The 17,258-nt window shown below is 32.5% G+C and overlaps 3 protein-coding genes and 1 long non-coding RNA gene across 5 annotated transcripts in view; 3 read left to right on the top strand and 1 right to left on the bottom strand.

The window, feature by feature from the left end:
• Positions 1-301: 301 nt before the first annotated feature.
• Positions 302-1,604, bottom strand: LOC108747229. Its single transcript, XR_001939226.1, has 3 exons — positions 1,536-1,604; positions 755-1,420; positions 302-370 (listed from the first exon to the last, which is right to left on the bottom strand). It is a non-coding gene; the product is annotated as an uncharacterized LOC108747229 (long non-coding RNA).
• A 64-nt stretch (positions 1,605-1,668) lies between these two features.
• Positions 1,669-3,501, top strand: LOC108747226 (pre-mRNA-splicing factor SLU7). Its single transcript, XM_018484581.1, has one exon. The coding sequence runs from the start codon at positions 1,769-1,771 to the stop codon at positions 3,485-3,487; it is 1,719 nt and encodes a 572-aa protein (XP_018340083.1). The 5' UTR covers positions 1,669-1,768; the 3' UTR covers positions 3,488-3,501.
• Positions 3,502-3,834: 333 nt separating this feature from the next.
• On the top strand, positions 3,835-10,293 carry LOC108747227 (activin receptor type-2A). Of its 2 annotated transcripts, XM_018484583.1 has the most exons (10): positions 3,835-4,544; positions 4,621-5,030; positions 6,154-6,344; positions 7,293-7,464; positions 7,559-7,695; positions 7,771-8,150; positions 8,276-8,462; positions 8,531-8,668; positions 9,194-9,325; positions 9,603-9,788. In XM_018484583.1, exons 2-10 carry the CDS (start codon positions 4,982-4,984, stop codon positions 9,786-9,788), a joined length of 1,572 nt encoding a protein of 523 aa, XP_018340085.1. In that variant the 5' UTR covers positions 3,835-4,544; positions 4,621-4,981. The 2 variants fall into 2 exon arrangements, with proteins under 2 accessions (XP_018340085.1, XP_018340084.1); XM_018484582.1 differs by having other exon boundaries at positions 3,835-5,030; positions 9,603-10,293.
• A 6,226-nt stretch (positions 10,294-16,519) lies between these two features.
• Positions 16,520-17,258, top strand: part of LOC108747228 (complexin) — a 125,852-nt gene continuing 125,113 nt past the window's right edge. Inside the window, exon 1 of the mRNA XM_018484584.1 lies at positions 16,520-16,856. The gene's annotated coding sequence lies outside the window, so the exon portion shown is untranslated. The remainder of the gene's footprint in view (positions 16,857-17,258) is intronic.

The raw sequence follows: 17,258 nt of genomic DNA, 5'->3' as shown, positions 1-17,258 counted from the left end.
AAAAAGTTTTTAGTGCTATTATGTGACAATTTTAATAATACAATATTGTAAAACAAGCTGAAACTTTATTAAACGACCTTTATCAAAAGACGTTAAATGTAAAAATTACTTCAATGAAACATAACGAAGAGAAATAAATATACGTACAATACAGATTAGTTGTCTTTTTCTACTACGATATCATCGAATTAATATCAAAATAATAAAAATGTTATTTATTATTCATATTTTTTATTATGCAATAGATATATATTAGATATTATGTACAATCTTAATACATTATATTTCAGGAATATCGAATCTTTTTAGAACTGTTTTTCTCTTTTCCACATACAGAAATTATTCCTTTTGGCCATCATCTTCCTTTATGCTGTAATTATAATAAGTATTACTGCCAATAAAATAATTGTAAATATTATTTTACTAGTATCATATTTTATAAAGATAAAAAGAAATGAAAGAATTGTTATTGATTGTAATTATTAATTATAATAGATATATATAAATACTAATAATAAACATAAAGATGGGCCAAACAAAGTATTACACACACAACAGACTGATATTCTAAGAATCTATTAAATAAAAATAAACAATTTTCTCTCTCGAGTAGCAATTTTCTTGTCACACAAAGAGACATTTTAAATATATTAAAATTGAATTGCCAAAATCTTGGGTGAATGTAACTTAAAAATTTCAAATATTCTATTTGTAATCTTGGATGAAGAACTTGAGTGTTAAACATTATACTTACTGTTAGATATATTTAAACAGATTGTAAAGCATCACAAAGATTCAAAATTACTTCGCCTTCGTGCGTAAGCCCCCAAACAAGCGAAGAATCCAATAATCGCTATAGTTAACCCTAAAATCAATGCTAAAGTGTCACCGAAATCAAAATTGGAAGCCATTGCGACATCAAAAATGCCGAATATGACGAGTATAAAATACAACCACATTTTTCTCGTAAATGATAACTGTGCAGAAATATGTGTATATATATATATATATAAATTGCAAGATTGATAGCTTTTGAATTGTCGTTTGTGCGTTGTGTAATTAATATAACTCGGTATTTCCTTTCAAATGGAGTAAGTTCGTCATCAGATGGCATCAAATAGTTGCGTGTCAAATCATGTTCTAACGTTTTACGTTCGTCACCGATAATTACATCTGTCTATTTAGAACTATGTAAACACGAACATGGCGGCCAAACTTAACAACATCGATTAATTAGTCAATCGAGTAGTCACATGCGTGGAGAATTTCTCCATTCCTACAGTTTAGATCTGTTCGCGTTTTTAGCACTTTTTGCACTCAGCATCTTCGTTTTCTCTCTCTTTAACGTCCGAATTATAGTGAATGTGTCTCCACAGAATATATATTTATCTCGTTTTAAGTGCACTTTTGGGGAGCAACACTGCAATTAAATGCAAATTAATTCACATATTTTCAGTTAATAAATAATTTAACCCCTTTTATCAGGACAATCTTAAAAGGATTAAATTATTTAACCCTTTTAAAAATATACAAACCGAATTGCGTAATTTTGCACTAGTTTTCCTAGTATAAAACGATATTAGTACTAGATTGAGTGTACTCGCATCGAGAAATCGCATCACATATGTTGGCACGTCGCGAAGATGGCTACAGTTGGCTATACTTTGGCTACTGTCAATAGGAAACTAACCTCATAAGCAGTCTTATATTAAGACGTAAATAAATAACGAGTCTCTTCAAAAGTTAAGCACAGTAGTGAATCGAAAGAATGGCCGGTTCGTCGGCAAACGTAACGGTGTCGAGCATCTTGAAGAACAAGAGCTCGTTCGACGATGAGCCGCGGAAGAAGAGCAGAGAAGACTGGCGAAAGGCGAAGGAACTTGAAGAAGCGAGGAAGGCTGGTACAGCTCCCGCGGCCGTCGACGAGGAGGGTAAAGATATCAATCCACACATTCCGCAGTACATCAGCGCGACACCATGGTACTTCGGTTCTCAAGGCCCCACTTTGAAGCATCAGAGGCCACAACCTGAGAAGCAGAAGCAATACAATTCGATAGACGATTGGTACAATCGCGGGGTAGATACCTCGCGAACGGCTATCAAATATCGTAAGGGTGCTTGCGAGAATTGTGGCGCGATGACTCACAAGAGGAAGGACTGTATGGAGAGACCGCGTAAGGTTGGCGCAAAGTATACTAATTTCAAGATAGCGCCGGATGAATTTACCCAACCTGAGCTGTCTATGGACTACGATGGTAAGAGAGACAGGTGGGCCGGTTACGATCCTTCCGAGCACAGAGCGATTGTCGAAGAGTACCAAAAGATAGAAGAAGCCAAGAGGCAGATGCGTGCCGAGAAACTCAATGCAGAGGAAGAAAACGACGAGCAAGACTCGGACAAGGACGAAGATAAGTATGTAGACGAAGTGGACATGCCTGGTACAAAGGTCGATTCCAAGCAGCGCATTACTGTGAGGAATCTCCGGATTCGAGAGGACACGGCCAAGTATCTGCGAAATTTAGATCCAAACTCCGCGTATTATGACCCAAAGACCAGATCTATGCGTGACAATCCTTATGCAGGTACAGAACGCGAAGTGGATTTCAAAGGTGAAAACTCAGCTCGTTTCTCGGGAGACACGCAGCAGCATGCTAATGCACAATTGTTTGCCTGGGAAGCGCATGAAAAAGGAGTCGACGTACATTTATTGGCTGAGCCTACGAAATTAGAATTATTGAAGCAGGAATATGATAAGAAACGCGACGAGTTGAAGGACAAGGCACGTGATGGTGTCATCGAGCGTTATGGAGGTGAAGAGCATCTTCAAGCACCACCGAAGACTCTATTATTAGCACAGACTGAACACTATGTTGAATATTCGAGGTATGGTAAAATAATCAAAGGACAAGACAGACAAGTGATAAGGTCCAAATACGAAGAGGACGTTTATCCAAATAATCACACATCGATCTGGGGTTCTTATTGGCAAGATGGAAAATGGGCTTATAAGTGCTGTCATTCCTTTATAAAAAATTCGTATTGCACCGGAGAATCAGGGAAAAAAGCAGCGGAAGCAGTGAGCAACAGCATGCCAGATAAAATAACATCTATGGAAGAAATGGGATTAGATAAATCAAATACAATGGATGACAATCATTCTTTCAATAGCGAATCTTCGTCCGAGGATGATATGAAAAACAGAACGGAATTGCAGAGTAAAGCGGCTAAACGAAAATTGAAAAAACAGAAACGAAAAGAAAATCGTAAGAATAAAAAACGGAATAATGCAGAAACTGAAGACAAACTGAAAGAAGCGCTGAGAAAGGAAGAGGAAAATGCGGGGCAAGCAGACAGGATGTTGAAAATAGACGAGAGGAAACGTCCGTACAACAGCATGTACGAGACAAAGGAATTGACAGCTGAAGAGATAGAAGCGTATCAAATGAAACGTAAACGCGACGAAGATCCAATGGCCCATTTTCTTTAAAAATAATGTTTTACAAAACAAAACATTGATGTTGTATATATGTGTAAATCTTGTAACATTTATCTTGTATTATTTTACGAAAATACTAAAAGGTAGTATTTTAATGATACTAATTATATATATTAATTCAACAATTGCTTACAATTTTTTATAATATAATTCATCGTTCCTAATCTAATCTTTCCATATTCAAATCTTTCTAAGAAAATTAATAATTTTATTTTTCCATGTCAACAGATATCATTGATTAAGTTAATTAAAGTCGATCGTTTCAGTTTGTGGAGTTATGTCCATTTCTATTAATGTAGATTAATTAAATTAATCTTACTTTAACTTATGGTAAAATGCGACGCGATAATCAATGAACATGTTAGGAGTTATTTATTGGCTACCGCGTTACAATTCGCCGCACGATAAGTGGCTAGAAGTTTACACTGCTCGGAAATTGTGTTCAATCACAGTCTTTTCATTCTTTCAGAGGAATAGCTATGATTGGCCAGTTTCATAACATCGATATTGTAACTCCGGCGTAAATCGATTTGTACATACGAACAATTCATTGGCTATTGCTCCAACTTCATTGCGCGACAAACAATTTCGCGGTGTGCATAATTAGCCACAAGTTAAACTGAGATTAAAATTTATCGAAATAGGTATCGATCGATTTAATATTAGTCGAAGTTATTCGTTGAAAATTTGGTCAGAGCTGGTCTTAAATTCGTAGAAAAAAATATGAATGAATTTATATAAAACTTTGTATTTCCGCGCGCCTCAGGAAACAAAAGTCGTAGAATTATCGCTTAGAGGGCATTGCGTGCGCTGGAGTATCTGAAATATGTGATAGTTCGTCGACTTCAGATAATATTTAATCGATGACCAAGGGAAAAGCGCTAGACTGCCATATTAGAAGCAGACCGTGACTTTAGACATCAAATGTCTTCTTTCCCTGAGGCTTTATTCCCACGATCCGCGATATGATGTTTTGCCGTGTTGTATTTTCGTGCCGATGATAAGTGTACAGTTTGTGGGTGTTCTGTACCCAGCATGTCGTCGTTCTGTGCGTCTTACGCGTCTGCCGTACGCTCCTTTTAACTTGGACTCCGAAAATGAAATCTTTTTCTTAATTTAACTAGGAAATCGCGTGCGAGTTAATTGCGCTGCTAGCGTGTCGCATAACGCGCCGAAAGGAAGAAGAAAAGCAGAAGAGAAAAGCAGAAGAGAAAAGGAAGGAGTATGTTTTTAGTTCGGAAGTTATGAGACTGGCAATGATTCGACGTTGAAGATGACATAAATCTGCGCTGTACGTATTTCTGTATAAAGGTGGAAGAGGGAAAACAAAAGAGAGAGACAGAGAGAAAGAGAGAGAAAGAGAAAGAGAGAGAGAAAGAGAGGAAGAGAGAGAAAGGAAGAGATGTGTCGGTGGATAAATTACTACAATTTGCTTAATAGCTAATAGACTCAAAATTACTGGTATGCTTTTACGATTCACTCACCATGTCCGTATATGCGACGATACTGCCTCTCATCTTCCTGGGATTATTAGGTAAAGTGTGTGTGTATGTGTGTGTGTGTGTGTGTGTGTGTGTGTGTGTGTGTGTGTATGTGTGTGTGTGTATATATATATATAAATATATATAGTAATATTTTGTTAAAAATTTGTATTTTTTATTTTTCAAAATCTTATTCTCAGAAAATTTAAAGGATTGTGGAACTTTTTCAGAGAGTAAGATAAAGAAGAGAATTTTAGGATGACTTTGATTAAACTTAGATTAATTTAATCATTACTTAATTCAACTGGCAAAATTGCTTGCTGCACAATTTTTAACTATATAATTTGTATCACTAATCTAAGTTTTTCTCTATATATTAAACAATGAAAGATTAAGTATTCTATTTATATTGACGAAATAATAGTGTTTGAGAAGGTAAAAATCGATTAAGTTGTTTAGAACTCGGTTCAAGTTATTTTTATACATTGTCACTGATTATATTTAGAAGAAGATTATATTTAGCCAGCTTCTTTAATTCAAATCAATTCAAATTTGAATAAAGTCGAACAATTGCAATAATTTTGTACTTTTGCATTAGATTAATATGTTTATAAATGATTATGCTGCTGTCTGTCGTGTATACTTGCCATTTATTCTTCAATTCTCTTTGTGAATTTAAAACTTATCCAGCAATTTGTTCCTATGTTCAGTTACATCACTGTTTTTGCTTTGTAAATTGTAGATAGATGAATAATAGAAAACAGTTTGCAAACAATTACAGTGGTAGTTTGAGATTTTTTTTCTGACTACTCAGTTAAATAGTGACCAAGTCCTATATGCTAAACTTTGTGCAAGTTTGGTATATAGGCTAAATGTAGCAGCAGCTATAGTACAGCTTTATACATATACTTGTATCTTATGAGTGTTAAGTTGTAGATTCGTTTATGTGTGAAGACAAACTCTATCCTCGTTTACATTTTGGCAGAGAAAATATAATGATATATTTTAAATAAATTAGATGATTGAAAGAGCAATTAATTAAAAGCATTAATTGCAGAAGCTGCAATTAATTCTTTTTAGATAAACAAAACAATATAATTAATGTTAAATATAAAAATAATAACGTTAATAAAAAATAATAATGTTAAAAACAAACATTTCTATGATCTATTTTAGGAATTACGTCTGCAAAAGATATTAAAGGTTCAGTCTTTTGTGAATTTTATAATGACACAATGTGTGCAGAGAACGAACAAGAATGTTCAGGAAGAGAAGAATGTATCCTACATGATCCAGATAAACGTAATCATTGTTATGTACTATGGACACTGAACAGTACTACTAAAGAAACAATAATTAAATTAAAGGTTGGTTATTTATCTGGTTAATATTATTTACAGTACCCTCCATGAGTTTGGGAACATTCTACGTTTTACAGGAAAGCCATTATATGACAGCGATCTATACATGTTTTTGATTTAAATACTTCGTAAGACGTCGCGAAATGACAATAAACATTTATCTAGAACACTATAAGCTTGTATATATCGAAAATATGTTGGATAATCATTTTACAGCATCGAAGCGCTCAACATTGAATTTTGCGCTTTGGTCTATTGTCTATATGTATATTGTCACTTTAGAATGTTGTACTTGTTTTCGTTATATATACACAGGTCATTGAATTGTAGTTTAACGTTTTTTTATAAAAGTGGTAAACTAAGTCGCAAGTTGATTTCAGTTTCCGTAAAAATTATAAAATAGTTCCGAAGAATCAGAGTTCGTATGAATCACATTTTAATTAAAATTCTATATTTTAATAGCATGTTATTAAATTTTTAATTGAAAAAAGATGAAGTAAAAGTACATACATACGTACGTTTTTCAATTAAATAATTATTTACAAATCTATAAAACATAGGGTGTTCCCAAACTTATGAAGGGTATTATATATTATATGTGTGTGCGCGCGCGCGCGCGCGCGCGCGTGTGTGTATATAATATATTGTAATCTATTCAAGTCTATGCATAAGCAATTAAAATGGAGTAGCTTTTAAAGAGAACAAAATTGTTTTAACTAAACCGTATATTAATAGTTAAACAAAAATATTGACAACTTTTATATCTCTAATTATTTTGTAATATAAATCAACTTTACAATTTGATTATTTTAACTAATCTTAAGGTCTTAAAAGTATAATTATAATTTTCTTTGAATTATCTCATATTGGTTTTTTTTACTGAAAAATTGAAGATTACAGATTTTACTCTTCTTGTTGAATATATTTTTTATACATATTATTCATTATTTTCAGGGTTGCTTTTTAGATAACAATGATTGTTATGGTAAACCACTTTGTGTAGAGAATAATATGGAAAGAAAAAATGAATTCTTTTTTTGTTGTTGCGAAGGCAATATGTGTAACCAAAACTTCTCTTGGGTTCCACAACCAACCACTAAGCCTACAGAACCATCCGTTATTCATGGTATTCAAATATGCATAGTTTATTTTGTATTTGAAAATAAATTTGTGTCTTTTGTAATACACTTGTAATAACATTTAAATAATTATCTTTTCAGAATTAGAACCTATACCTAATGCAAAGCAGCAAGCAATAACACTTGCCCTTTTAATAGCAATCCCTATACTTCTTACAATTAGTTTATTTTCTTTTTGGTGGCTCTATCGTCGTCGAAAATTGGGCTATTTTAACGAGGTTGTATTTTAAAATTGTTACAAAATTTTTGAATGTATTACTTAATTTATGAAATTTATTATGTAAATATCTCAGATACCAACGCTGGAACCAGTACCATTGCCACAACCCTCACCTAATCTAGGCTTACGACCAATACAACTTCTTGAGATCAAAGCTCGAGGTCGTTTCGGAGCAGTTTGGAAAGCCCAATTTAAAAATGAGATTGTGGCAGTTAAAGTTTTTCCCATTCAAGATAAACAATCTTGGCAGACTGAACAAGAGATCTTTAAGCTTGCACATATGGATCACGAGGACATATTACACTTTATAGGTGTTGAAAAGCGTGGAGATAATCTACAAGCTGAATTTTGGTTAATCACGGCGTATCACGAAAAAGGTTCACTGTGCGATTATTTAAAAGCAAACATTGTAACATGGCCTGAGATGTGTAGAATTGCAGAGTCCATGGCAAGGTAACAGTTATAATAATAACGATAATAATCTGTTAAGAATGAAATAAGATTATATGTAAATTGAATAAAATAATATTTTTATTGAGTTATTGTTCAATCTTTAATAAGATCATTTTTGTTATCAGAGGTTTAATGCATCTACATGAGGAAATCCCAGCTAATAAAGCAGATGGCTATAAACCAGCTGTAGCTCATAGAGATTTTAAGTCAAAAAACGTTTTACTCAAGGCTGATATGAGTGCCTGTATAGCAGATTTTGGCTTAGCGCTTATTTTTCATCCAGGAAAACCTTGCGGTGATACACACGGACAGGTAATGTGTATATCATTATGTTTTTATATTAATGTGAAAATAATTATAATAACTATAATAATTTATAGGTTGGAACGCGAAGATACATGGCACCAGAAGTTTTAGAAGGAGCAATAAATTTTACTAGAGATTCATTTTTACGAATTGACATGTATGCCTGTGGGTTGGTTCTGTGGGAATTAGCTTCAAGATGTACTGTACAAAATGTACGTAATATATATTATGTGTAACATATTTTACAGAGAATATGCATTTTTGCTGAACTGCGAGCTCTCAAGACTAGAGCTGTAAATATGGTTTGAATATGTGGATATCGAGGAAATGATTACTGGATATCCTATATCCGATTTTTTGAGTTACCTGATCCTTCCATTTGTTGGACGTCGATTACCCAGATAATCCGCATTTTAACATTTAAAAAATTGTGTTTATTCAAATTTGTGAATTTTCAAAATCTGAACTATCCATTAAAAGAAATTGGAAGAAAACTGAAACGTATCAGACTATAATATGCCAAAAAATTTACTTTGAAGACTGATAAAAATGCGACTGCACATGAAATCTTAACAAAATGAAAACTGAATATTATTTTCGTATTTTTAAAATATAGTCACGCGCGCACACGTACACGCGCGCGTGCACGCATACAATAACTAAAATAATCATGTACTACCCATCTTGCAAGTTAAGCGCATGTCAAAAGGTATTAATTGTTTTTATTTCAATATTAGGGACCAATAGGAGAATATCGACTACCATTTGAGGACGAAGTTGGTCTCCATCCTACTCTAGAAGACATGCAGGAAAGTGTTGTTCATAAAAAAGAGAGACCGCTCATTTTAGAAACTTGGCGTAAACATCCAGTAAGTAAAAATGTACAGAAATATTTATTTTAATTCTGTGTTCACGACCGAATTATTATTTATATATTAAAAAATCAGCGTAGAAATGCATATATATGTATATTATGAATTCTATGCAAACAAATTCCTTTTGTATAAAAACTGCTAGTAGTAGAAATTTTTTTTGATAGCTGTACAAAGAACAATGTTTTTCTATCTTTAAAAAAAAAAATAAAAAAAAAATTGAATATATAGTTTTTTAATGTCTATAAATATATTAAAATGTGTGTTATTTCAGGGATTATCATCAATTTGTGATACAATGGAAGAATGTTGGGATCACGATGCCGAAGCACGCCTTTCTGCCTCGTGCGTAGTGGAACGAGTTGCTACTCTTGGTAGAGCTCTTGTATTAAATTCAACTACTTTGATTCGTGTTGATAATACCAACGAGATTATTACTACCAAGGAATCTAGTATGTAGTTAGTGTCCATTAATATAGTTTATTTTAATGGCACAATTTTTTGTACCATAATTTTGTTATACGTATCAATGAGGAATGTTGAAACAATAGAAAAAAGACAAGCATATATCTCCGATTTTATGTTTTACTATTTGAATAATTATTAATTTTTCCTCTATATAATGCTATACAAGTGATCGTTAGTTACATCATGGCATTCATCCTAATAAAAGTATGTCGATTACACATTACATATTTTATCTTTCCCAATGCCTTTTTATGCATTGGTGACAGATTCACTAACATTAAAAAGGTTTGCGAAATTGACAAACATTTTTTTAATGTCTAGAAAATGTAAAGTAAAACACTATGGGCAAAATATTACACAAGTAATTGTAAGGTGAATAAGAAAAATTTAAATAGATGAAATTATAATTATTTGCTGCCAAATTATATCTCAATATTACATTTCATACACGTAAATCTCTGTTTTAAAAATGTAAATAAAAAGAGCGATGTATCTCATTTTTTATTAATCCTTGCAATAACTTGCAAATATCACGCGAGAGAATGTAAGGCGACACTGCTTCCATTTAGAATTTGTGAATTACATGTTTAGAACATTTTACGAAGATTTGGTATTGGATCGTTCGCACTGAACTCCAAAAGTAATCATGTAGAAAATCAGCGTCGAGCTTGTGTGATTACTCTACCCACACAGTAAGATAAAAAAAGATCTGCGGGATTTCTTTAACATATCTTGCTGGGAATCATAGCATTATATTAAGAGCAATCGAGAACGAGAAAAAGGAAGAAAGGGAGATATCTGGAGCATACTTTTTAAATATAATACAATATAACACACTGCCATATGTATATATATATATATATATATATATATTTTAGCCGTGTATATATATTTTTAACTATAGCGCCTAAAGTACCTTTAGACTGTGTCCTCTTTTATGCGGATTATATAATTTTTATTCTTTATAATTTTTATATATTTTTTATCGAGATTTTCTGAATATTCAATATTAGAACACTTCAGAGATATTATAATGAACTAGAAATATCGTTTCGAAGAAAATTGCAATATGTTTCGAATATCCAGAACGATTTTAGTTCATCTCGCAGATTTCCATTGCTGTATGGGTAGATGGCTTTATCCAAATCTAGGTATGGATTTCTATACATATGGCAAATTCTTTTCACATTAAACGTATCTAATTGGATATTATTCGAAGCTGATCAGATAAAATTTTATGAAAGTTCTTAAAATTTTATTAAAGTAAAATTAGAAATCAATTTTGAATATTCAGAAGAAGAAAATAAAGTAAATATAGTTTTCATTGATTTTTTAAATGAAAAAAAAAAAATAAAATCTTTATATAAATATATTATAATTTATATAATAAAAACAAGAATAAAATAATACATCATTCATATCACGTGAAAACGAAATGCACTCGTGACATTCTTTTATGAGAAATTTAATACACAGAACTTTCCTTTTCAATCACTTTTGTTATTTTTCCAAACCATAATTTATTTTATTAAATTATTGTAATTAAACTTACAACTTATAAACGAATTTTCTGCAATCTATTCACAGACACACGTAATACTATAAGATTTTAGAGTGATTTCAATTAAAGTACAATTAATTTAATCGATGAAAGAAATATCTGTAGTATTTTGTTAAAATAAATAGAATTTTTTATTGTTTGACGCATGAAAAGAAAAAATAAAAATTCTACTATTTGTGGTTAAATTAATCATTGATTATGTTAATTGTAATTTGTTTGAAACTTTGTAGCAATCGGCTTCTATATTCCACACTTTTTCTGTGCTTTAAAATAACTTTCAAGTGAATTTGTATATTCAGATCTTTTCTTGTTAATCACAAAAATGATTTGAAATGTTTTAAGTGAGGTCGTTCAAAATGAAACCAAGAGAACTTTTCTCATATTTCGATGATACTTAATTAAATAAACGCGTAACGAGATAGAGAAAAGGTGAAGAAATTACACTATAAAAGAATTATGTAAAATCGTGAACGTAAGTGTAAAATTTATACGATTTGGAAATAATTACATACAATGTATAATTTTCATATGTTTAATTTTACTTGTTCATGTAATTTTACTTGAATCATACTTTTCTTTTACAGAATAGAAAGGGCTTGGATACATTTTGCTCATTTGGAACTGACATTATTCTTCAAAATAAAGGGTATTAATATTTTGAGATCAGTTTTTTATCTTGTATATATTTATATGAATTTTATCGATTTATTATTGTAAATTTTAAGTAAAAGTGTTTATAACGAATTCGATTAAAAATATAATGTAATATATTCTATAGACGAGACTGCGCCGATCTATTTAAAAATTAAGGTGGAATACGGAGTGTTTATTTTAATTTACACATATTTTCTCAATGTTCGTCGGACCAATAGATTTTTATTTGACATATGACTTGTATCCCTAAATGTTCGAGGAATAGTTACTGACACTTAAAACGCGCACAATGTAGATGCATACGTAATACGTGCCACATTGACATTCCTCATTGATTGTTGAAACCATGCAGTAACTTATCCCAATCGCAAAGTATGCCAAATAAAATTCAGCGAAGCATTTTTCCTGTAAAGCCACATCATGTATATCATTATAAAATGAATGATGTAATCTTATTACCGGGACTTGAACATTAGCATTACTTATACCCGAGACGAAGACCGAAAAAATCATTGTTGGGTATAATAGAGTGCTTTATATGTGATAAATTTTTTGGAATTTAACGGCACACTGATTTGAAATAGCGATGGTGCTTAATCAGAATATAAATGTGCAGTTGATCCTACTGATTACTTCTCAGGCATAAATAATGGTAACGTCTTGGCCCTGTTTATTACAAAGTACCTGGTAGATACAATCGAATTAATAGATTGAAATTTATTAAGATTTTTTGCACGAGAGAGAAGATGTGAGCATCTTAATTTTAATTTAAATTTTATAAAATGCTATATTATTAAGAGTGTAAAATTTATTTTACAAAGTAGAACACTAATCGTAAATTTTACGTGGCTCTAATATATTTTTCACCTTCTTGTATCCTTACTAATATATATTTTATTTTCTCAAAGCGATCAGCTTAATATTATATTTAATATAAATATAGACTGTCGAATGCGTTTTGTTTATGAGTAGACATAATACGTATGTAATGCGATATAACTAAGATAATGTAGAATGTAAATTATTCATATTTACTAGCGGCACGTATGTCGCAATTTATCGAAAGGAGCAATGAAATAAGTGTTTTTATTCTAGATCCCAAAACGACAATTTCAATATATAAATTTACTGAAAGACACTGAAACACTATTGTAGTCTTGTTTTACTGCTCTTGTATGAATACGTTTATTATATATTGATAAAAAAAATATAAGTAATCGCAGTAAATCGATGCTTTTATATATTTATTCGAAACTATACATACTATTTAAATAATTAGTTTCCCAATAGTTGAGTAATCCTTCTTAAAATCAAGGATTTTAAATCCTCGATAATTGGAAACATGAGAGCTTTAGATATTATACGGTGTTATCATCTCATTTCCAAATATTTGAAATTTAATACTGTTTATTATTCGTTAATGGTTGTTCGGACTGCAGTTTTAATAATTTGCCAGTTATAATATTCCTGATAAATTCGAGGTAGTAGAATCCCTTTCCATTTCCGACCTCATAATTTTATTCGAAGTCTATTTTAATAATTAATATAATTTTTCGAATTATATAATTCAGACGAAAGTAACCATTTAAAAGATCAGATATGTATAGCAGTAAAATATCTTTTTTTACGTCTAACAACATTGTGTATTTGTATGTACATATTTATAAATTGCAATAGGACTAGTTTTGATTTTTGTTCAGATCCTTCTCAATCAACAATCAAATTGCATATTTATATTTTAATTAACTTGTATAAAATACAAACGACAAATTAATATAGGGGCGGAATAATATATATATATATGCTTGTTAGATCTAATTCTTCTCTTCGGATGACCTTTCCTTTTTTTTCTTTTTTTTCTTTTTTCTACTCTAGTATAGTTGAGTTACAATGCGTAAGTCGTATAATACCAAAAGTATCTTCGAACCAAAAGACCAGCTAATTGCTTCTTTAGGGAAAAATGTTGGCTTTTCAAGAATGAATTCTTCGGATGGTTATGTAATGGTGATGTCGTCATGGAGACATAATAGGACGTGGAGACATAAATTTCTGTTTCAGATTTTATTAATTGCAATTAGCTTTTGTATTATTAAGTATATTATATAAAAGAAGGTTTGACAAGAAATATATTTGTCTCAGAGTACGATATTCAAATGATACAAAAGTTTTAAAGATTGAAAATCCATTTAAGACGACAGTAAAATGAGCGCCATTTATCATGGCATAAAAAAGAATTAATATTTAAAAGGTCTATTTTTTATTGTTGCACCTTTTGAATTGGTACACACAGTGCAATATCTTGAAGTGAAACAAATGTACATTTGTTTCATTTTAACTTATTGCACCGGTTCAGAGTGCAGCAATAAAAAACAGATTTATACATTAGTCGTGTAAAATTGGCAAATTATGATTCGAAATCAACAAAATATTGAACATTGATAAAGAATCGTTCAATAAATTCTAAAGAAAAATATGAAAAATTAAGATATACGAGATTTGTCTGCGTCTTATCACGTATAAGATTTTTCCAGCTTTTTGACACAGAAATAAATCCAGAGTGGTAATATCTATGCAGTTCATTGACTGGATTTGGTGCCGGTCGATTGCTTCCTCTTTCTCAAAATCAGATTATGCTCGAAAGAGAAGCGTTTTGAGAATATTGAAGTCATTCGTACTAGTACAACCAACAAATTGAAAAGATTTTCGAAGAGAGTTTTAGGGCGTCTTTTTTCCTAAATCTCTAAGCACTTTATCATCATTCATTTTTTCGTGAAAATTATGGAACATAAAACTAAACTTTCTATTGTTTTGTTGTTATTTAATTAAAAAGCAGTTCGACAGTTTTACAGCTGTGCTATACAGCATGTTTCTGAACTTTGACCTTTAGTAGTATAAAGGAGATTTTATATAAAAAATTTTTATTAAAAAAATAGATATAACATTTGAAATGGTTTTAATAATCAAAAGTTTAATCACATTACTTTTAACTATAATCTTTTTTAATATTCTTATTGTATTCATTCATTGTCGAAATTGTGCCAACGGCTATTCATATATAAATAAATAACTAAAAACAGATATAACATTTTATTCAATAAAATAAAATAATTTTAATTATAAAAAAAGTTGTGTAAAACATCGGAAATTACTTTTATATTTTTAATGGAATATAATTATTTTCATATCTTTTGATCTGTTTCTGATGAAACAGATTTATTAATGATATAAAATTCTTAGAAGTCACATTCTAGAATTAAAAGAAAATATTATTAGTTTTTCAATCTTCGAATTCATTTTCGTTGAAAACAAAGTATAAAAATATTTTATTTCATATTTTAGATTTATTTTTACATGAAAGAAGAGAGAGAGAGGGGGAGGGGGGGGGAGAGGATCGGTCAGTCCTAGATGCTTCGTCCGTATATATGTATGCTGTCAGCATCGGTATTCAAGGCAAAGCAACTATTATAGATGTACAGAATGCGAGGAAATTATACAATTTCCGGTCACACTGGAAGGGTTTCAACCCTTCTTTGTTTTGTGCATCTGGTGCATCCGCGGTAAGCAACGTGTGCTTGACGTTCATCTAGTCATCCGTTGGCGTACAAGCAGTTTAAAATCCAATACGATCTGGCCAGTTGACAGTTAACACGCTTTGATCCGAAGAGATGTTTTGAAATTGGTAGACGAGATAAAAATCCACGTTTGCGTGATAAAAATAAAGAAGATAAAACGATTCTGAGCTGATATTTTAGACTCCAATAACATTGCTCTAATCTGAAGCATCTTTGAGAAAGTTTTTCGTTTAATTAAATTATGTACGAGGACATATATTTATAACTTTAAATGCATGTATATATACAGAGAGCGAGAGAGAGAGAGAGAGAGAGAGAGAGAGAGAGGGAGGGGGAGGGGGAGAACAAAGAAGACTGAAGGATACGAAAATGAGAAGAGAGGCGTGGCGGTAGGCGGTAAGGGAGACTGAACGGAGGGTTAGTGACGACGAGGGGAGAAAGATGAGAGTGGCGTGAGGAAGAGAGGGAAGAGAGAAAGAGGGATGGATAGAGGCCAAAAATGATCGAGATTTTAGGGGAGTAAAAGCGGCACGTTTACGCTCTGCACTCCGCCTTCTTCCCTGTTCGCATCATCGGCTCTTTCTTCCATCCCTAATCCTTGCTACCGAGCGACGATCGTGGTAGTGATGATAGTGGTGCTGATGCTGGTGGTAACGGTAGTGGTGGTGGTGATGGTGGTGGTGGTGGTGGTGGTGGTGGTGGTGGTGGTGGTAGTAGTGCTGGTGGTGGTGGTGGTGGGTGGTATGTCTTACCGCAACCTCGCCTCTATCTCCGCTCATCCTTGTCCCTCCGCCGACGAGGCGACCAATCCCCACTCCACACCCCTCTCTTAACGGGTTCTTCCCATACCACCCTTGGCGGATCAATGATGATTCCAGCACCCTCCGCTGTGTGGCGCTAACGTCGCCTAAGCGCCGCTCAGTCCGAACTCAGGGTTCACTCAGTCCACGAACGTTTGCCACGAGACTTCGATCTCTCACACCGCATCGCACACGCTATCTCTGTCTCTCTTTCTCTCTCTCTATTCACCCGCCTTGTATCTCTTTCTCTCTCTGTCTTTTTCTCCACTTTTTTCCTTTTTTCCCGCTTGGCGGACGGAGAACCAAACTGGTGACCGGGGAGGCGCGCGTAGTAACCGTGCATCGGTCTACGTCAACGGAAGTCTTGCCGTAGTACCCTCGTGCTTTCGGTTACTTCGACCCATATAACCGTCGTGCTGCGACCCCCGTTCGTCCGCTTCGACCGGCTGCGGATCTACCTGCGGCGCAGCGAGGTGAGTGGGCGACCCTATCGCACGTCTACCTTTACATCGGTCTCTCTGCTACCTCGAACGAGAACCTCAAATTTGCCTGCCAAATTCGCGCAAATTTTCAGACACGTCTGAAGTTACGCAAAAGTTTCGAATACTCTTTACGGCAAGTTTGCTTCCTCAATTTTCATTCCTTTTATACTGGAAAATATAGAAGGAAAATTTTCTTTTCCTTCTACAAATAACTAAAATTCTGAAATTTACATGTTGCATTACATTAAAATAGCTGGAGGTTTTCAATATAATAGAAAATTAAAATCACTCCGTGTACTTGAAATTGTGACAGTTTACTTATTTATTTAGATTTATTAAGATTTTGCACGGAATGTATAGACATCAATAAAATTCATTTTTTAAATATATATA

Source organism: Trachymyrmex septentrionalis, unplaced genomic scaffold, assembly GCF_001594115.1.
Source record: "Trachymyrmex septentrionalis isolate Tsep2-gDNA-1 unplaced genomic scaffold, Tsep1.0 scaffold196, whole genome shotgun sequence".
NCBI classification, from domain to species: Eukaryota; Metazoa; Arthropoda; class Insecta; order Hymenoptera; family Formicidae; genus Trachymyrmex; species Trachymyrmex septentrionalis.
The sequence above is the reverse complement of the archived record's forward strand: the minus strand, read 5'-3'. Positions and strand labels throughout refer to the sequence as shown.